This window comes from Rhipicephalus microplus, chromosome 1 (assembly GCF_043290135.1).
Source record: "Rhipicephalus microplus isolate Deutch F79 chromosome 1, USDA_Rmic, whole genome shotgun sequence".
Taxonomy (NCBI): domain Eukaryota; kingdom Metazoa; phylum Arthropoda; class Arachnida; order Ixodida; family Ixodidae; genus Rhipicephalus; species Rhipicephalus microplus.
In genome coordinates this window covers 137538774-137560754 of record NC_134700.1, presented here as the reverse complement: position 1 = coordinate 137560754, position 21981 = coordinate 137538774, and the positions used below count along the sequence as shown (strand labels likewise).

The 21981-nt window shown below is 43.6% G+C and overlaps 1 protein-coding gene across 3 annotated transcripts in view; it reads left to right on the top strand.

Annotated features, from left to right (window-relative positions):
• The window catches only part of LOC119177844 (rifampicin phosphotransferase), a 185969-nt gene that overhangs the window by 108230 nt on the left and 55758 nt on the right, over positions 1 to 21981 (top strand). For all 3 annotated transcript variants that reach the window (XR_012893905.1, XM_037429032.2, XM_075887408.1), the window contains 3 exons: positions 12860 to 12922; positions 14358 to 14450; positions 20646 to 20705. Coding sequence is in view for 2 of the 3 variants with exons in the window: in XM_037429032.2 (XP_037284929.2) it covers positions 12860 to 12922; positions 14358 to 14450; positions 20646 to 20705 (216 nt within the window). In the remaining variant the exon portion in view is untranslated. The remainder of the gene's footprint in view (positions 1 to 12859; positions 12923 to 14357; positions 14451 to 20645; positions 20706 to 21981) is intronic.

The following is a 21981-nucleotide window of genomic DNA, read 5'->3' as shown; positions in this document are numbered from 1 at the left end:
TGTATCCGCGTCTCTTAATAATAAAGACAGATTTTATTTTAAAGTTTGCTTCTAGGATTGCTATCACAAGTCATCTCGGTTACAAAAATTCAATTCAAAAAGGAAGATGAGAAATGTATCAAATAACGCTTACTTCAAATAAAGATGCCAGTTTTCACTCAAAGCTATCCATCTACGCCTGAAAACAGAAATAAATCCATTCTAACCCAAATACTACACACGTACACATTGATTTTCCAGATCTCGCGCTTGGCTTCAGTATGCGACACGGCAGGACCTGGCTCATTTACCACCTCGTCAGAGCTACAGCAGCTACCGCCTGTGCTCTGCCCATTTCACCAGCAGAGACTACGCAGACCCTGGACAGACAAGGCTGCTAAGATGTGCTGTGCCAACAGTTTCCATCTTTGGCGATGGGCAGACACACGTCGAAAGTCCAGGTGGGAATACTGTAAAGTGATCATACAACAGCACAAACTTTCATGCCTCTACATCTATTTACAGAAATGCTTTAATACTCAATATGTGTACCTGTCCGAGTTATCATGACTCAGTATTTTTAAGATTCTCGCGCAGATTACACCAACAATACCAACGCATGGTGTACACAGCATCCATGGATTCGCCGGCATGATTTTGCTGGTAGATATAACTAGCTAAGTAAAAAATTTGCCGGCTTCACAATCGTTAAATTTAGAGCAAACGTCTCACTCAGAACGCTCTACATGTAACCTCCTCGATTCTGATTCAGTTGTCTCTGCTATTTTACCCGTGGCGTAGCGTTTTACAGGAAAAGGTGAAAATGACCTCATAACTTGAGAGAGTACTCCATGTGGCGCGTTATCAGCTATTTCGCACATGGCGAGTGAGTAGCGGCCAACTTGGTGTCGCTGTTAAAACAATTGCGCGATAGCTCTGACAGTGGGAGCAACAGAACTGGCCTTTTAGAAATATATATATATATTCTTCGACACCCTAGTTCAAAGTCGCTTTTAAAATTAAGAATCCAAAAGGTACTTTATGTTTATTAGCTTTATTATTACAAAATTACTTTTATTTTCAATGGGCCAAATAAGTGTAATTGGCAAGAATTCGGTTACGCGCTAGGTCATCACGGGCACCACGATGTTAACCTGTTCTAGGCACGTCGCATTAAGATTTTTAAAATATTGGTTTAGGATAGTTGGGACACCCATATATTTAGTGAGTGACACGTAGCGTTCTCTTTTTGTGTGTTTGCACTTTTTTTATTACTCGTACTGAGACATAATACGCGAGGAGACCAATTAATAGTGAGAAAACGCCCTGAGTGATTGTAATTGCAAATATTTAATGTGACGCCTTATACCAGCTGTATGTATGTCACGCAAAAATCTGTGCTCCGCCAATTTCTCTTCACAGGCTCTCCTCGGCCCGCCAATACCACTGCAATGCCCGCTCACAGCGCCGATGAAGAAGTTCAACAGACTGAGCCCTCATGTACGCAAATCGTATTGCTCTCTAAGCTCTTTAAAACTATTCCAGATAAATTAATGCCCTGCAGCTATCGTTTAAATGTCACGTACCATTTAACAGATCCCAAAGTGCACTACGGTGTCAGCTGGGCGAGCTAGTTCATTGCTAGGGGACGAGAACCAGAGCGATGTATACCGAAAGGCAGGACGAGACGAGTGCTTGTCCGATCCCTTTCTTGCTTGTTTGTTGCCTCCTAAGAGGGATTAGTGCCCCGCCGCGGTGGTCTAGTAGTTATGGCGCTCGACTGCTGAACCGCAGGTCGCGGGATCGAATCCCGGCCGCAGCGGCTGCATTTTCGATGGAGGCTAAAATGTTTGAGGCCCGTGTGCTTATATTTAGGTGCACGTTAAAGAACCCCAGGTGGTCGAAATTTCCGGAGCCCTCCACTACGGCGTCCCTCATAATCATATCGTGGTTTTGGAACGTTAAACCCCAGATATTATTATTATTATTATAAGAGGGATTAGTGTTTTTTCAAGAAGACTATGAATTCGTTGTTTTTTCCTAAACATACCATTTTAAACGTATAACCAATAATGTTTGTTAACAAGGAGTATGCTAATGATTAGGAAAAATTAGTTGACGCTTCATGTTGCCCACGATGCTTATACATGCCATTAGTAGGCTCAATGCCCAGCAGTGTGCTTATCAGAGGCCTGTTCCCAATGCCCCAAGTTTGAATAAGTGAAGGATCGAGAACTAAATATGACCAACTGATTACTCATGGAAGTAATCACTTAAATTCTAAAAGCCGCTAGAACTTTTACTAGGTTTAAAGATCATGGTCAGCTTTCACAAAAACACAGTATAAATGAGCTTTTTTCCTAAATCTTTCAGGTTTCAATCCAGCCGATCGACAACACAAGCCTTCTAGGTGCTCGCCCCGGACAGCCAGAAAAATGAAGAACCTGGAGAAGATAAATTCAAGGCTTTGGAAGGCACTGTCAAGAATTGGCAAGAGAAAGGTTAAAAAGCTTTCCCAGTCCGAGGCGTTGAATGCTATCAGGCCCTATGTCCGCAAGACATTCTTTAGATTGCTTGAGACTCAAGTTAAAATTAATGGCGTGAAACGTAGAGGACGGAGGTGGTCGCCTGAGCACCGCCAGTTCGCTTTAAACTTATACTTTCATGGTCCGAAAGCGTACAGACATCTGTCAAGACTGCTTGACATGCCAACTGTGAGGTCGCTAAAGCAGTGGTTATGAAATATTCCGATGACTCCCGGAGTTATTCCAACCGCTATTGAAGCCCTCGAAGAAGCTACCCGAAATTGGCATTTAACAGATCGTGCGTGCACATTAATATTTTAATAAATGTCCTAGAAGGAACATCTGCAGTATGATGCAAAGCATGACATTGTGATGGGATTCTCCGATGACGGTAGGCAAAGAACACCAGCCGTGGCAAATTCAGCGCTCCTGATACTTGTGGCAGGCATTTCGAAAACGTGGATTCAGCCTGTTGCTTACACAGTATCAAGGACCAAAACACACGCAGATACTCTTCATCATCTGATCATAACAATAATCAAGCAGCTGCAGGGAGCCCGGTTGTTTGTGAAGGCGCTCATCTGCGACCAGGGGGGAAGCAACATCACTTTGGCAAGTAAGCTAGGTGTGACGCCTGAAGAGCCGTTTTTTGTGCTTGAAGGCCGCAAGATTTATTTCCTATATGACACACCACACTTACTTAAATGCACAAGGAATAATCTCCGCGCACCTCACAAGCTCCATATCGGGCAAGAAATTGTGGATTGGTCTTTCATTACGCAACTATACGAAAGCTCGCATCCTCTCAAACTCAAATTGGCGAAGAAACTAACCGACAACCACATTTACCGGAAGCCTTTCAATAACATGAAATTTAAATATGCCAGCCAGGTGATGAGCGAATCGGTCTCAGTGGCCATTGATGTATTCATTGCTCTTGGCGTGTTGCCGGCATCCGCCAAACCAACAGCTGATTTTCTCGAGAAGATAGATAAGTTATTCGACTGTCTGAATAGCTCTTCTGTAAAAAAAAGCCAGTGACAAGTTACGTTATGCAATTTCGGAAGGGTCCGAACACCTAGCCTTTTTGCGGGAGTGCCTGTCGTGGGTTGAAAGGTGGAAATTTGACGGGCCTCGGCAACCACACACAGTTCAGGCATGGAAGGTCACCTTAAAGGCTATCCTTCTCCTCTGGGACGACCTCTTCCAAGATTTTGATTTTCGTGTTCTCTTGACTCGCTGGCTACAGCAGGACCCCCTGGAAAACCTTTTCGGGCTTCTTAGGCTAAAGCATGGCTGCAATGACAACCCAAATGTGCTTCAGTTCACAACAGGTCTGAAACACATTTCTGTTGGCAAACTGGTTGCCCTTTTTTCAGAAGGAAACTGTGAACAGGATCGCAGCACTGTGTTGTCACAAATGTCAGAGCCACCTCATTCGCTTCCTACTACTTGTGATGCAGCACCAACAGTCGATATGCTTCCTGATGAGGAACAGCCCGTTAGCCATGATATAGTAGAGGACAACGTTCTCTACTATGTTGGGGGATATCTCGTACGGCAATTTTTGTTTCACAGGCCTCCACACTGTGTGTGCAACACCCTTTTGAAGAAAGGCGACCACCAGCTTTGTGCATCACACCAGTATTTTGCTATGTTTAAGGCAAGCAACATCTCCTCAGATTTATTTGGCAATGTAACAATGCCTTCTGACGATTGCTTTCAGGATATTAAGGTCATGGAAGCTTGCTTTTTGGAATATATCGGTGTTGTGGCGCACCTGCCTAATGTGAGTGGAGTTTTGGCAGGCATTTTGCACAGTTGTATGGGAAGGCAAAAATTCTGCTCTGAAGAATGCAAGAAAGCCTTTGTGCACCTCTTTGCAAGGATTCGCCTGTTGTGGCATATTCGCTTCGTGAACATCTCCTTGGCTAATCAGCGCACCAGAAAATCTACTGCAGCACAAAAAATGCGGAAGTTTTTTGTAACTTTTAGGATTCTGTTTGCATATTTGAGGTCTTGAAAAACTGAGCGCTCAGAAAACACGGACGACAAAAAGACACACATATGCGCAAAAGTAGGCGCTACTTCCATATTTTTGAGTCATTGCTACTTCTATAGCTGAGGTCACCATTTTCTGCCTCTGAAGCGGACATGTGTGTGTACTATTTATCTGCTTGTATTTTGTTTTTGTGTTTTTCATTAAGCAATATAGGTATGTTACGCTGAAGAAAGCATAAACCCTTCGTGTTATTTTATGAGAACACTCTATAGTGGCTTCAGTATTTTGTAAATTTTTGCTTCAGCTTTTATAAAGAAACCTGATGCTGAATAAAAAATGTAGCATTGTCTAACTCCGGTACCTTATGGTTTTTGTATCATTTCCTCTTGCATCCTAAGTGTGCGGTGTGCCGTATTATCTTGTCCCACTCATGGGATGATTTTATATCGGGATACGTGCTGTGAACTTGTGTATAGTTATTACTGTTTTTCTTTTGTCTTTGTATATACGTATGTGTGGCAATGTGCACTGGATTGATACTAGGTTATTAGCATGCTGGCATGTGCGGTCCACTTTTGTATGCGACCAAAAAAGTAAAACATTCAAGTTGTATTTGTACTGCATAAACCGTACGTTTAGGCAATAAAACTTTCAAACAAACTCTGCTCTTTATTTTGTCTAATTTATGTGTATACGTAAACAAAAACGTCTTACTTAGAATAAGTAGTGCACAAATAGGTGGATGGGCAGACTATCAATCAGAACGCAATGATGGCCGTTTTCATCATGTGGCGGGTTGCGCAAGAGGAAGAAGGTCGCGTGCTCGCCATCTGAATACCTTCCACTCGCTCAATTTGGCTTGCTGGTGCATCCCAATTGAATTTGGCGCTAAATCCCCCCCCTCGCCACTCGGATCCTCAGTCCTCATCAAGATGGCGTCCCCCAGTGCATGTCTGCGATGCGCCGCCATGTTTTCGTACCGCCCCCAAACACCAGGCGTTCGTGCGGCGCTGCGAGCGAATATCGCGTTCCATGGAGGGTATAGGAAGTTTCACTCCCCTGACATGGCTTTATCTAGTGTTTTGTACCGGCGCAGCAGCAAGTAACGCCGTAGCATTGTGGTAAGACACCTACTTGCCACGTGACAGGCCCAGGTTCAGTCCTCAATGGGACCTGAAATTTTATTCTTTATTTCTTTTGCTTCTTTCTGGTTTTTTTCTCTCACAGACGGTTTTTCGCTCACAACCAATGGTGCCGACGCCGACGGCGGAATTTGTGCTACACGAGTTTTCAAATGCTATCACGTTAATACGCAAGAAGGGCGGGGATCCACTGAAAAGCAGCTGCGACTTTTTGTTTTACGAGTGTGGTCGTCGCTGACGTATGTTATCTTGCTATCTCGGGAGCCTTCAGTGGGTGGCTCGCATAACATTATACGTGCAGTGCTCTCAACTAGAAAAAGAATGCGCAAAAAGGGTCGCTGCAGCAGCCGTATTCTCTTAAATTGGTGTTTTGTAGAGTGAGTGTGTGAGTGAGAATTTATTAGAAGACAGAGAGGTCGGCCTGAGCTAGTTCGCTCTAGCCTGCTACTCTACACGGGGGATAAGGGAAAGGGGAAAGAAAGAGGGATGAAGGGTGATGATGGGGACAAGAAGAAGTGGTGCGTATGTACAGTAACCACGTAGTATAGTACCCTACAGTCTAGTTTCTAGTCCAGTGCTTTTTATAAAGTCTAGAACAGCCTTTGTAGCAATTTTTGACACTGTTTGGTCGTTCATTGCTGACAATATGTGGCTTTCACTCAATGGTGTTCGTCCAATGCTTGCCAACGTTGCAGTTAGCATTTCTCTTTGTGCCACGTATAATGCACAGTCACAAAATATGTGAGCTATCGTTTCGCGCACTTGGCAGCGTTCACAATTTGAGCTGTCCGCACGGCCGATTAGGTGGGTGTAGTGACGAGTGAAGGCGACGCCCAGGCGAATTCGGTGCAGTATGTTAGCATGTCTTCGGCTGATTTTATCTGGAAGACGAATAGTCATACTGGGGTCTGTTTCCCGCAGGCGCTTGTTCCGGTGATCTGGTAGCAACCAGTAAGTGGCAGCGCATTCGCGCATGAGTGATCTCAACAATGTGTTGACGTCACCTCGCGAGTAAGGTACTTTGACGTACATAAGAGCGTTGTATATTGCCGCTCTTGCTTCGCTATCGGCTGTTTCGTTGCCAACCAGGCCGCAGTGTCCAGGAATCCATTGGAGTGTAATCAAGTGACCGCCCCTGTGTGTTAGGTCAAATGCTTGGACGATTCCTAACGTTAACTCGTAAAATTGGCCTCTTCTTAAGCAAGAATGGATAGCTTGAAGCGCTGGTTTTGAATCAGACAGAATCGTCCATTTACGCGGTGCTTGGTCGTTCACAAATTTTATGGCTTCTTGTATAGCAACAAGTTCTGCAGCTGTCGAAGATGACCTATGATCTAATCTGTACTGTCGGGAAATACCGAGTTGAGGGATCACGAAGGCTGCAGCTGAGGCGGATGAAGTTACGGATCCATCGGTGTAAATGTGCACAGAGTCGCTGTATCGGTCATCTAAATGTGCCAAGGTGAGTTGCTTGAGGGCAATATAAGAAACATGCGACTTACACGAAATTCCACGTATGTGAAGGCACACCAGCGGTTTAGTCAATGTCCTTGGAGGCACTGCAGAGATTACGGCAGGTGCAAAGCCTGACGGGATCATGTGTCTATGCGTATCGAGGCATCGCGAATAGGTACAGCCTGGTCGGTCCACTTGTAGCGAAGATAACGGGTGCTGTGCATGTCGGGTCAGCAGACGAAGGTGCACTCGAAGAGGCTCACAGGACGTGTAAACCTGTATAGGGTATGTGCGTGACTCCTCTATAGTGCCAGAGGTAGATGTGCACCGTGGCAGGCCAAGGCATATTCTCAGTGCTCGTGCCTGAAGGCTCTCTAAAGTACGAAGGCACGTTGCCCACATGCTGGAAAGCACAGGTGAGCTGTACCTTATGTAGCCCACAAACAATGCCTTGTATAACTGCAGAAGACTTTTCTCCGAAGGGCCCCATCTCAGTCCTGCTATAACACGAAGAACATACACAAAACTGATTAGTTTGTTTCTCAGCACAGTCACATGCTTTGACCAGGACAGGTTGCGATCAATGACGACCCCTAAATAGCGGTGGTGCTTAACCACGGGAATCACTGCTCCGTGAGCGAAGATTGGGTACTGGTGTTTTGTAGAGTTGTGTGAAAGCGCATCCAGAAGAGATCGCTGCCAACGTGAAACAAGAAAATTTGTTGCTATCACAATCATTGCTTTATCTTTGCGGTGAAACTGTGGCTTTTTATTTATCATCGGTTAGTCCACACTTAACAACGTCATATTCGCGAACGAAATACGTCTGTAAAGTCCTGGTAGACCCCAGCAATAGATACGCTACTCTTAAAAGATCGCTTAAAGGTTTCCGGTAGTGTTGCACCCACGAGCAGGGCTGTTCAATTATGCACTTATTTTCTGCACGCACTGCACTAATGGTACAGAAAATTAAAACACTATCTTGCCAAGTATTACAGCCTTAGGAAGGCCCGTAGAGCACCCGGCGTAGGCTACACCGCGGCTTTATCTTGTGGAAAGTGCTACGCGAGATAGTTGCGTCAATATTAGCCTATACGTGCAATAGAACATACAAATGCAGCCTATGCACTAAAAATGGGATGCACAACAAATATTGGGAACTGCACGCTAATAAACTTGTTTATAGTATGATTTGCGTGTGATGTTAGATGCTTACGATAATACAGTAGAAATAATATTTCAGAAAGATTACAACGAATTTTGACCGTCTCCAGGGATATCTTCGGTTTAGCTTTGACTGAATCTCTTTGACACGTGTGACGCCTAAACACACCGGTGTTCTTCCATTGCTCTGGCATCAAAATACTGCTGTTGTTGTTTTAGATTTAACATGCACTTTCGTGCTTTGTAAATACCAATTTAACCAGTTTAATAGCATGGTTCGCTTGCCTTAAACACAATAACGGTAGCAGCACATGGTTAGCCTATAAAAAAGTCAATAAAACACTTTATAATTTCTTCCATTTCATCAACGATTAGACTCAAACAATAGTGCACTGACACTAGCAGTTTCTGTCCACATCAACATGCAAAATATTATTTGAATTGTAATATGCGTTATCCCGAACAACGGACAACAGTCATTTTTAAAATTTCAACCTTCTGCGGGGTGTGCTTTCGAAGTTTGCCAGAATGATAAAAAGCGCTTCACCTTATTTGCCAGTTCGCTCTATCTTTCCACGTAGACTCATGCATTGCTGCGCTAACTAGCCTTCTTTCGCCCCTTTTCTCCTGTCTCTATTGAAGGTCTTGTCTCACATGGAGCCTGATTATGTTGCAGCCTAAGGGTTTCTTGTGTTTATATTGCCGGTTGACTGCCAGTGGACAACGGTCGTAGTGTGCCTACCTCAGTCACGTTTCAACACATTGTCTCCTGTTTCAACATAATGGCCTGTCACACTCGAAGAACGACAGACAAATAACTCAGGCGCTAACATGCTACGACCAACGGCTGCCACTTAAGAGCTAGATACTCTTATCTCCAACTGATGCATATGATCATGCTTGTGCCATGACTAGCGGCGCCGAAACTATGACAGTGGCTGATAGAACGACGTAGAGTTTGTTCTTCGCTTGTGACTGCCTTTTTAGCTCAGAAGTTCTCAAACCAAAGAGGAATTCAAACAGAAATATCAGAAGCACGGACTGCTGGGCGAGTTGGTAATTCATCTTAACTGAGTTGCGCAAAAAAATGATTTGAAGTAAAAAGGAAAGACACCCGGACACAGCGCACACTTACAACTGAAACTTTATTCAAAAAACGAATATATATATATATATATATATATATATATATATATATATATATATATATATATATATATATATATATATATATATATATATATATATATATATATATATATATATATATATATATATATATATATATATATATATATATATATATATATATATATGGTTACAAGAACACGTGCGGTAAAATAAAATGATTAGATAAGCAGACAGACTGTATTAATGATGCGCTTCCAAAAAAGCTGGAACCTCAGCCGGCAGTTACATAACCGACAGTAGCGCCACGCATAAATCAACAGCTTTGTTGACGCGATACACCTCTTCAAAAGAAAACATTGCAGCCGCACCTTCCTCCGACTTTCTTTAAACGGTGTGACTCCATGTAGGTACGAGATGCTGGCAACCAGCAGTTCCTTCAAGCAAACTACCAAGCACGGAGCCTCTTGCCTGTGATTTAACATCCTGCAGAATCCTTTCAGCCAGCCTATCCAAATGGTCCTCAGAAAACCTAGCCACCTTGAGCCTGTCGATTTACTTCTCAAGGCTTTCCTCCATACTGTGCGGGCAAGGCTTCTTGAGCACCGCCTTCAAACACGTCGTTGCAACAGCAATCTTTACAACTTTAGAATGCCCGGACCAAAAATCTAGGACAGGCTTTTCACTTGTTAAAGCGTACATCCAACAAGTATGGCACCCATTGAAAAACCCCTTTAAATCTAAAAACTGACTATACTTGTCTTGAGGGAGTTCAAAGGTGAACTGCAGTCCCACTCCACCGTCCTTGAAATTCTTGAGCACAATCACGCATGATTGCACACGCCCATTGAAATTTACCAATGCAAGAAATCGTCCACATATCTAAACAACTCAACAACAACGCCTTGCAGGGCCAAGTCTAAGTCACAATCAACAGAACTTAAGAAAAATTCACTCAAAACTGGCATGACACTGAATCTTATAAAACCCCGAACAGTTGAGTATATACGTCTCCTTTCTATCCGATAATAGCTGAGGAAAGCACACAGTCAAAAGCTAAAAAAACAAAGCCACAGACACACCACACTTGTCCGGGAAATTCAGTTCGTCATTGTGTAACTGAATGCAGTCTTTTACACACTTCAACAACTCATCCCGTGAAAAAGAGTAGAAAAGGTTCTTCACCTCCACACCGAACCCTGACAGGGACTGCGGGGCAGCCTTCATTAGAAAACTAGTCACTTCTTCAGAGTTCTTGACCCAGAATGGGTCCAACAAACGTAAGGAAGACAGATGTTTCTGTAGAAACGTTGAAACCTCATACTACCAAGTATATCGCTCAGAAATTATGAGGTGGAACGGTGTGTCTAGTTTGTGGGTCTTCACTGCGAAGAACATTTGAAGCAGCGAACCTTTTTTCCTTTTTCACTGCAGCACGTAGATAATCCAACCGTAGCTCATGCAGCAGAGCCATCGCCCGTTTTTTTAACATCCGCCGGCTTCTTATCAATTCCTTTCAGACACTTCTCGATGACCCGCGATGCCTTCTCCAGGAACAAGCACGCGGGCAACACTGCGAAAGAGCCCTCCTTGTCCACCACCAGTGTTCAAAGGTGTTCTTTAGTGAGCCGGTCCACCATCCACTTATTTTGAAGCTTCAAACCTGGCCTTCCTCTGTAGCTCGTGATAACCGCCGTGGACTTGGTGACGCCGAGTGCACTTGAAGCTTCTCTGAAGGGACACCCTTGCTCTAACCAATCGTCGCATTGAATAGAGTGCGGCTGCGCGCCCTTCTTTGGTGATACGGTAGTTAGAGCCAGTTTCAGGGACAAAGTAGCGCGGGAAATAGAGAGGTGTATCCCATCAACAAAGCTGGTGATTCATGTGTCGCGCCGCCCTCGGTTATGTTATTTCCCACTGACGTGGTAGATTTTCTGGAAGTGCATCGTTATTACAATCTGTGTGCTCATCTAATCATTTCCTTTCACCGCACGTGTTCTCGTAACCGCATATATAGGTTTTCTTGAATGTGGTTCAGTTGTTAGTGTGCGCTGTGTCCTGGTGTGTTCCTTTTGTACTTCAAATAATTTTTTTTGCACAACTCAGTTAAAAATAAATATAAGCTAGTCAGTATGAATTCACGTTGGAAAACGGAAAGTGTCAACACGTACACAAATAGAGAACCTGGGACAGCACAAACAACAACTAATGATCAACAAGGCTCAGAGCGTGAGAAAAAGTACCGCTAAGGATGCCAAGACATGGGGCGATACCTTACAATCCGGCACGTATGGGGGTATACGTTAGAGATAATTGTTCAGACGTTTGATTTCTGCTTTATGCAAGTTATATTCCGATCAGTTATGTGATATGTCAATATCTGTTATCAATAAATCAGGTGTCAAACATTAGACTGATTCCTTCATTTTGTTTGCGTGTATGAAGCTGTGAATTAATCGAATTTGATGTATATTTACATTCTGCCCAATTCCAAAATAGGTTTGATGGTAGGCTCTCACTTAGGGGCTTCTAATGTTTTTTTATAGGGAGCATATCTTAGCTATCTTATTGGTAGCCGTAAAAGCGACGTTAACGCCGTAGTTACTTGCCGTTTTTATTAGCCCACGAGATAAATACGAAAGTAAGGAATAGCTCACTGAAAAAGCTGACTAGAAAGCAAGTGACTATAATAATTAGTTTAGTGCACCGCTACAAATTATGAAAAATATAAATACTTCAGCATTCTTAAATTTTTCAATGAAGTTTCTTTTTTTTTGCCGTTGGGCGAAAGCTGATAGTGAATATACCTGCAGGGGTCTTACGTACCAGAGTCGCGATATGATTGTAAGAGATGTCGAAGTGGAGCAGAGTGGAAATTGCCACCATCTGCTGTTTCTTAACATGCATTGACGTCGCACAGAACACGAAAGTCTAGTATTTCGCCTACTTTGAATTGTGACTGCCACAGCCGCAATCAAACCCACGACCTCTGGGGTAGCAGCCGATCACCATAACCACAGCTCCACCACAGCGGGTACAAATAAACGAAGATAAACAGAGCAAAAAGGAAAAAAAAAACAGTGCCCAGGCAAGCAGAACGAAATCGAGGAAGAAAGGAACAGAAAACTTGAACGACTTACAGAAACAGAGAAAGCCGGGACTGCCTAGGTGCTCACCAGCTCCACTGACTTTTTCGCATTGTGCCCCTAGTGCACAAAACGCTAATTTGCTTTTTTTCTGTAAGCACTGCATGGTACAAAAGCTGCGTACGTGGAAATTGGCTCCCGTATTAGCTATAGAGCACAGAATCCGCAGTTGAAGAGATGATTAGCTGCCTAAACAGATGTGCATATGAGATGTCTTGGTGCCACCTTTGTTCGGGAGTGAATACAAGAAAGGTAGATTATGGCGAGCATGATAATAGCGATGACGATGGACTTATGAAAACAACGATTTTGTTGCAGGAATTGGGTCACGTGCTGAGAGAGTCTCCGGAGAGGGAGAAGTTTCTGAGCATGACTACGGAGGTAAGTGTACGTGGTACAAAATGTGTTGCTTCTACTCTACTGGTAGCGTAACCGATTGAATTATATACCCTTGAACTACTTTTGCCCCAAGCGCGATTGCACAAAGCAGGTAGATGAAGAAACCATTGTCCCCGTCCCATGTGTTTTTGCTTCATTCCGCATTTTCTGTTCGCATACTTCTGAAAAATGAGCAATTCAAATCAGTCAAAAAAGGAATTCAGCACACTCGTTCAGCTGCATTGGGGAATCTAAAAAGAAAAGTACATATATTGAATAAGCCGTTACAAATACCCTGCAGTTTCTAACCTAGACAAGGAAGTATTTTCACTGCGTAACGTTACCTGGTATAAAGTGCACTTTGTACACATTACGTGCATGCTCAAGCCTTAAATGCAAGGCATCTCGCCCAATACTATGCAATATAAAAGGCCCCTGCTCCGGCAACTGAAAGTCGCATGTTGGAGTCGTGCTTCTCTCATACTCTTCCTGCAGTAAATCCACTCAGTAGCCCTAATATGCACAAATGGACAAACATTGCCTATCGACAAATACATTTGTTACGTAAGTCTCTCAAACACATGAAGATTGCCTCGTTTGATGTCAGCGCTATACCGCATTGTATATTCTCCAGAAACAGCAGAAATGTAAACACACACACACACACACACACACACGCACACACACACACACACACACACACACACACACACACACACACACACACACACACACACACACACACACACACACGCGCGCGCACGCGCGCGCGCACGGACACGCACATGCACACGCACACGCACACACACACTCACACACACACTCACACACACGCGCACGCACGCACACACACACACGCGCACGCACGCACACGCACAGCATACACGTCTATTAAACCTTCGCATCTGAAACACTGCCGCACTCAATAAATGTTACGTAACCAGCCGCTTGATTCACGAGCATATACATTCTAGCGAACGACTTTGTTTGGTGGTCAGCTGTGCATACAATCAAGCTATTTCAGCTTTCCTCAGTATGAAATTGAAATTGAAGAATGTCCGGCGGCTCAAACTACGTTAAAGAGGACGGCTTCGCCATATGCATGACATGACTTCACACAAGCCATGACAGAATGGCGGTTGCCAGCGGTGGTCGGAGGTTGTAACCGATGACTTCTAGACCTCATTTTTACCTAAATATTTTATATCAGTGCAATTTTTCGAGCAGGGACAGACAGAAAAAAGCGAAGAACTCTATTTTTTTTCTTGGAAAAATTATTAGGTGTCCATGTCATGGCCTGCATCCGGATTTGTTTTTGATCGAGTTGCAGGCATGTCCGCTTTATGATGCGTATTTTGTAGAATAGTTGTTCAAGTGCGTGTTCTGGTACAGCTGTTGCTCAATGATTATTTTCAATTCCAATTTTTTCTTTCCACAGGAGGCTTCAGAGTGGCTGATGAAATCAGAGAACGAGTGTGGACGGAAATTCCGGCAGTTCATGGAGAAACATGGTCATCGGTCTGTGAAGGAGGTATCAGGACTTCCCTTTCATATCACTGTAGCATTTCCGTGCCAATAATATGTGACCAGCCACTATTAGTGTATCATAGCCTTTGGGTCTTTCCCTTAGACGCGTGCAAAAGAAAGACTGCCGCTGGTAGGCACATTGCCAGAGAACATCAAGTGCAGGACAAGACCCCGCAAACAGTGTATGCTAAAAAGGATCCTGAACGACTTTTTCAACCATTCATCTAATGAACCGGGTATAGGAATCGCAACGCCAAAAAATAGAATTCATTCAAGCACGAACGGAGTCACAATAATTTGTGGTACGTTTCAAACAATATTTGTCTTCTTTCGTGCCGATGAGCGCGCTGAAAACTACACTGACAGAAACGACACGAGGAAAAGAAGCTGCGTCATCCCAAGCGATTACAGCAAGTGCGTGCGAAGAAGCACTATTTCTCGTTGTGATTTCTGGCATACTGGTGTAGCTGCATTGTAATTTAAAGCACCTTAAATTGTGGTGCTGCGCATGGCGACACCGCATGGCGAGAATAGCAGCTTAACTTTAAGCCCATCGGTCAGCTATCAGCCAATGTCAGATATATGCAGCTTGCCAACAAACAGCTGGACCCCTCCCAACAGAATTGGAGAGAATTCACTTGAAAACGTGGCAATTGTGTCCTCCGGTTGAACACTCCTCGCGTCGCTTACGATTTGAAAATCTTGTTGAGCTGTTCACAGCAGCATTTCCCGTTCGTAAAATGCATTTTTTCACTAAGCCGGGAAGCTGGTTACAATATCACCGGAATATTTTTTTAAGCATTTCCAAGAGGCCGGTAAAGGCTGAAAAAGTGTTTCACGATGAATTACTAAAGTAGAGTACTTCATACATTCAGTGTCGCCTTACCATTGTTGTCCTGCCTCACTTTAGATCCTGTCCTCATCGTTAGATTAAAACACATGCTCCTTTCTATCTTTATTGTGATCTGAGAGAATCGCTGGGAATATATGCCTCCAACTTTGTGGTATGTTGTGTGTATTCCCGATTGTCACTAAAGGAGTTTTCAGCCGTAGTATTAAAGGTAAAGATAACCTTGACAGTACCAATTTTCTCAACACGAGGGTTCAGCATAAACTTCAATATTTCGCAATTCTTTCGTATTCATGAGAGTGACAATGAATTAGTTTGCTGGCAGCTGGCTATTTGGACGTCGTCATTTTTTACATAGCTACGAGCAGTACGTGGTGGACAGGCAGCACTAAAAGAAATCAAAAACAGGGCGCTACAATTCAATTCATTAAAAAAATGGTTGATTACAACATCATGTGAATTAGTATAACATGAAAGTAAATCGTCTCCTTTGTGGAATAGTTTATTGTTTTCTGTAAATTTATATACCATAGCTTAAACATTGTCTGTTAATATTTGGCAGCTAAACCACCTTTTAACGCAAATGCATCCACGTTGACGCTTAGGGATACTTCTCGATCCCGACGACTAACGCCCAAAGATAATGATTGATTATTGAAAAAAAACACGCCATATTGGTCACAGACACCTGGGGTACCTGTAGCAAAATAGGGAGAGTGCAACCAAAGAAAGCAGTGATAGAGCCAGAAGAGTGCCATTGATTGTACTCCAGACTTCGGCTAAGGTCGCCTATATCGCGATGTGTCAGAGGTATTGAAGGCTACTGCCCGATTAGAGGGAAATGACACTCGCTGTCTGTCTTCGGTTGTTCGGCCACGATTTATCGCGGGGCGAGCGTAAGTGGGAAACGCGGAGCTATATCTAGAAGAAGCATGTCAGTCATTCCATGCCAAACTTCCCAGCCATTTTATCGACAATCTGAAATGTATTTAAAAAAATGTGCTGATTTGTTGCATTGAAAACAGTGAAATGGTACAGTAAATCCAAAAGAAAAAAAATTTTTGATAACGCGGCTGCCTTTTAAACTTGCTGGAATGTTGTTTAGATGTTTTTTGTGGGAAAAATATTTTAAAAGTACTGATCTTCCTGTCTAAACGAAAATTGGTCTACATGTTAAGAGAAGAGGCTTGTGTAAGTTGTTCGAAGCTCAATAATACTAGTGCAATTTTACTAGCACAAACACCTCCAAGAGTTCAGTCAACATGTGTTATGTTTGCATTTTTCTGTTGCAATACTGAACTCTTTATGAAGATCTGAGTAATCAATACTGGCTGCACAGAAGGTACATTTTGAGGAAAAAAATCTTTTCAGGCCTCTGAGGCTGAAAAAATTCACGGGGAAATTTAGAAATTTCACAAAATTGTGATTTTTTTCGTAGATAGACGCACTTTCCACCATGTGGTGGTCCTAAGAAGAATTACTTTTACGCTTACATCGAAAGCAAATGAGCAGTTCTTTTTTATTGCAAATTTTATTATTGCATCTTTTTGTTTGAAGGAAGCAATTAATTTTTCAACTTTTCCGTTGACCGCGATGGGGAATTTCAAAGCGGCAGCTGCCGTATGACGAAATGGAAAGATAGCCACCAATGGGAACTTAGAAGTGTGGCAGCTTGGGCTAGTTGGTATGGCATGACGATAGTTATAGCGTAAGAACAAAATGACGTCACAGAGGCAAGAAGGACATGAAGGACAAGTGCTCGTGTCCTTCGTGTCCTTCTTGTCTCTGTGTCATCGTTTTGTTCTCGCACTATAAGTATCATCATGGCAATGGGAAACTTCAAAGTTATTTTCTTCCATAAAACAAAAAAATGTATTGATCAGGATTAGGGTGCAAGATATAGTAAAAAAGTCAAGTCGCAGATTTTCAACAGCCTAAATATAGCCACATGGCCAACTCACCGATTTTTTTTTTGTAGACCAATTTGGCCATCTATAGCCAAACCTGGCCTCCGCGGTTTCGTCGAACGCAACTGGTCACGTGACCGTTCGGTCCGTGGAGAAGGATTTTTCTCGCGTGTGAAAGCACCTTTAGAAGTGGAGCATTTTTAAAGGCGGAGATCCTTAAGCCATGGGTCGTGCGTCTTCGATTTATGTAGTAGTTGTGTGCGATGTATGCATTTCTCGCGCTGAGAAAGGGTACCGTTGTCGTCAGGCATTCGACTTCAAAAACGTCTGTCATCGCCTGGAGAGGCGCCTAGTAAGTGAACGGTTGAGAGCGAGGAGCGGAAGGACGGGAGATTTGGGTTGCAGCGTTCTCGGCTCAGAGTTGGCGTTTCACAGTGGCGTCTAATGCACACATTTCGGATGTTCTTGAGAGGCGCCCAGGCAGCGAAAGGTGGAGAGTGAGGCTCGAGCGGACGGGAGAGTGGGGCGCAGGGAGGAGACAGAACGAATCTCGAGAGAAGGAACAGTGACTGAACCTACTCTTTCCTACACTTTCTCGCAATGCATGCTCCGGTTTGTAGGGGCGAAGATAGGTGTGCGTGCCAACAGCTGTTTCAATAGGAAAAGGAGTGAGAGTGGAGAAGTAAGACCTGCCGGCGAGCATACACCGCCATGGACAACGCCGGATGCCTGACATAGCCCTGACTAAGAAATGCATTCACACTTAAAAACCGAGTGTGCTGCACAACAGTTCACTATCCACCCCGTATATTTAGGCACTGGATCGCGCGCCCAGAATTCAGTCAACGGCGTCTTTAGTTGATATTGGCTTGATGAGTGCTGGCATCAACGTTGCCGCGAGTGTAAGCGTCAGCGCCCTCTGCTTCTCTTTAGCGGAAGATAGTCGAAGATTTTTCAGTACGATGCATGCGTAGAAACGACACGTTAGAGGAAGTAATCGTGGATGTCATGGTCATGATGAAAACATTTGTTATTCAAATCTAAAGAAAACCGAGAGGGTGCCTCTTCCAGTACACCTAAGAGAACCCCTGCGACAGTCCAAGCCCGCAGAAAGAGTACCCGACAGTTCTTAGGGGCACCATCGCGAAGGGTGCCTTCCCACAGTTCCGAGGTATTGGTGCACTGAAGAATTGGTGGAAGGGTAAGGAAGTAGGCAGCTGTACACTTTATGATGATGTGAAAGGTTGCGGGAGTAGGATCACATCCTGGACAGGCATGGATATAACGAGTCCGGTATATTTATAGCGTCAAGTGCAGATTCGGGAAAGTTCTGGTTGGCAGCCGGTGAAGTACGACAGCCCCCTCTCGTGTGAAGTACTCTGGTGGCAAATTGCATTGCTGTCGTTGTCGTATGCAAGTTTGTGTGACTTCGTGATATGTGAGATTGTGTTAGAAAAACTAGCCACCCTGTTTACGAGGTGTCTCCTGATGGGAAGAGTACCAGAGTCTTGGAAGAACGCTAACATCATCTTAATACATAAGAAAGGAGATGACAAGGACTTGAAGAATTACAGGCCGATTAGCTTGATTTATGTAGTATACAAGCTATTTACAAAGGTAATTGCTAACAGAGTAAAGAAAACATTAGAATTCAATCAACCAAAGGAACAAGCAGGATTTTGAACAGGCTACTCAACAATCAACCACATTCATACTATCAATCAGGTAATAGAGAAATGCTCAGAATATAACCAACCACTATACATAGCCTTCATAGATTACGAGAAGGCGTTTTATTCAGTAGAAATATCTGCCGTCATGCAGACACTGCAGAATCAGGGCGTCGATGAAGTATATGTAAACATCCTGGAAGAAATCTACAGGGGATCAACTGCTACCATAGTGCTTCATAAAGAAAGCAACAGAATACAAATCAAGAAGGGTGTAAGGCAGGGAGACACAATCTCCTCAATGCTATTTACCGCGTGCTTACAGGAGGTTTTCAGAAGCCTAGAATGGGAACAGTTAGGGATAAGAGTTAATGGAGAATACCTTAGTAACCTGTGCGTCGCCGATGACATTGCATTGCTGAGTAACTCAGGTGACGAATTGCAACTCATGATTACGGCGTTAGACAAGGAGAGCAGAAAGGTAGGTCTTAAAATGAATCTGCAGAAAACGAAAGTAATGTACAACAACCTCGGAAAAGAGCAGCGCTTCGAGATAGGTAATAGTGCACTTCAAGTTGTAAAAGACTATGTCTACTTAGGGCACGTAATAACCGTGGAGCCGAACCACGAGGTTGAAGTAACTAGAAGAATAAGAATGGGGTGGAGCACATTTGGCAAGCACTCTCAAATTATGACAGGTAGATTGCCACTATCCCTCAAGAGAAAGGTATATAACAGCTGTATCTTGCCAGTACTTAGCTATGGAGCAGAAACCTGGAGACTTACAAAGATGGTTCAGCTTAAATTGAGGACGACGCAGCGAGCAATGGAAAGAAAAATGGTAGGCGTAACCTTAAGAAACAAGAAGAGAGCAGAGTGGATTAGGGAACAAACGGGGGTTAAGGATATCATAGCTGAAATCAAGAAGAAGAAGAAATGGACATGGGCCGGGCATGTAGCGCGTAGACAGGATAACCGCTGGTCGTTAAGGGTAACTAACTGGATTCCCAGAGAAGAAAAGCGGGTTAGGGGGAGACAGAAGGTTAGTTGGGCAGATGAGATTAAGAAGCTTTCGGGTACTAATTGGCAGCAGCAAGCACAGGACCGGGTTAACTGGCGGAAAATGGGAGAGGCCTTTGTCCTTCAGTGGACGTAGTCAGGCTGATGATGATGATGATGATGATGATGATGAAGGGTGCCCCACAACATTGGGTTTTCGTGAAGGAAACTACGTTAGTGCAAAACAATGGCAACAAACTTTATTATTTTAATAACATCGAGGTCACACTGCAGTCTGCCTCACGGGCGAATTTCGCATTATAATCACTATATATGTCAGTGCACACCGGGTTAAGATGCGAACACGAAAAGGACGACACAAGCGCTGTTTCGTCCTTTTCGTGTTTGTGTTTCAACTCGGTGTGTACTGCCGTTTTTTGAAAATATAACTAACCATCTAGCCCAAAATTACATTTTACGCTTTTATAGGTTTTTGTGGCAATTCAATATGAACTGCAGTTGGCTGAAGAACAACGTGAATGTAATAACTAGCAAATGCATGACTGTTTCTTTCTTTACATTTTAGTTAACATGCTCATTTCTTTGTACTGTACTATTTTGAACAAGATCTTCATGTGGTGAGGAACAAGGAAGGAGAGTACGTAAGAAGTATATACATAACGACATTGCCATGCAATTACTGACTTGGTGACAGTATGAGCATGCTTGAGCCCTTACTATTGTGAATACATGATTTGTATCTTGCTCCTTAGTTCGACGTGTACACCAAGCCCTGGTCACTCGATTCTTCGTCTCTCGTCAAGTCTCTAAAAGTGAGTAGCCCATTCGCACTATCTAAAAGAAACGTAAGCGAACACAGTTCATACAAGTTCATAGCTCTAGTGCATAGTAGGGGATGATCTTGAATCCTATATATATATATATATATATATATATATATATATATATATATATATATATATATATATATATATATATATATATAGTGGGAGTAATAAATGTCCAGTTAGTCTTTGTGAAGGTATGGGATATGGCACAACGGGAGCGTTGTCAACAAGGATAAATATATTTATTTCCCAACAGTTTCGGGAGGGGTCCTCCCTTCATATAATTCATCCCCTGATGAAAGGAGGACCCCTCCCGAAACTGTTGGGAAATAAATATATTTATCCTTGTTGACAACGCTCCCGTTGTGCCATATCCCACACACACACACACACACACACACACACACACACACACACACACACACACACACACACACACACACACACACACACACACACACACACACACACACACACACACACACACACACACACACACACACACACACACACACACACACACACACACACACACACACACACACATATATATATATATATATATTGAATAGAGAATCAGAGTTTCTTCCGGCTACCGTAATAACAGTTAAAACCTTCGAAAATAGTGCAGTATAGGAAACCAAACGATGAAGTATTTATTTTTTTCTAACAGTTTCGGCTGGTGGACCAGCCTTCTAAGGAGGATATAAGCGAAATGATACCAGTCCCCGTAGCAGGGGGCCCTTCTCACAGTTTGAAGACCCCCAAAACGAAAAAAAGAAAAAAAAAGAAAAGGAAGAAAAGAGGAAAAAAGAAGACAAACGGGCGAATGAGGCAGCAACAGACAACAGGAAGAAGAAGGAAAAGAGGAAGAGGAAGAAGAAAGGAGCGACGGAGAGCCGCCGGAAGCGGGCGGGTAATCCTTGCATCACCACGTGGCCATGTACCTGTGACGTCAGTGTCACCACCGATACGCCCAGAGCCGTATTACACCATACCGCGTCCTCCTCACCCAATCCTAATATTGCGGCTATAGGGGTCACACCTCACTTTTGCCGTATGCGCCGACAGGACGACCAACGTGGCTATGCTCCAGAGGAACGCGGACGCTTCAGTCCACTCCTGAACTACCAGCGCACGCCTTACCAGTCTTTCTTTCAGCGTTCACCCTCTCCACCTTACAATATTGGTCTTCCTGCGAACTCCCGTGAGTCTCGCCGCCGCTCACTATCTCCCAATCGCCGTTCCGTGTCGCCTCTGC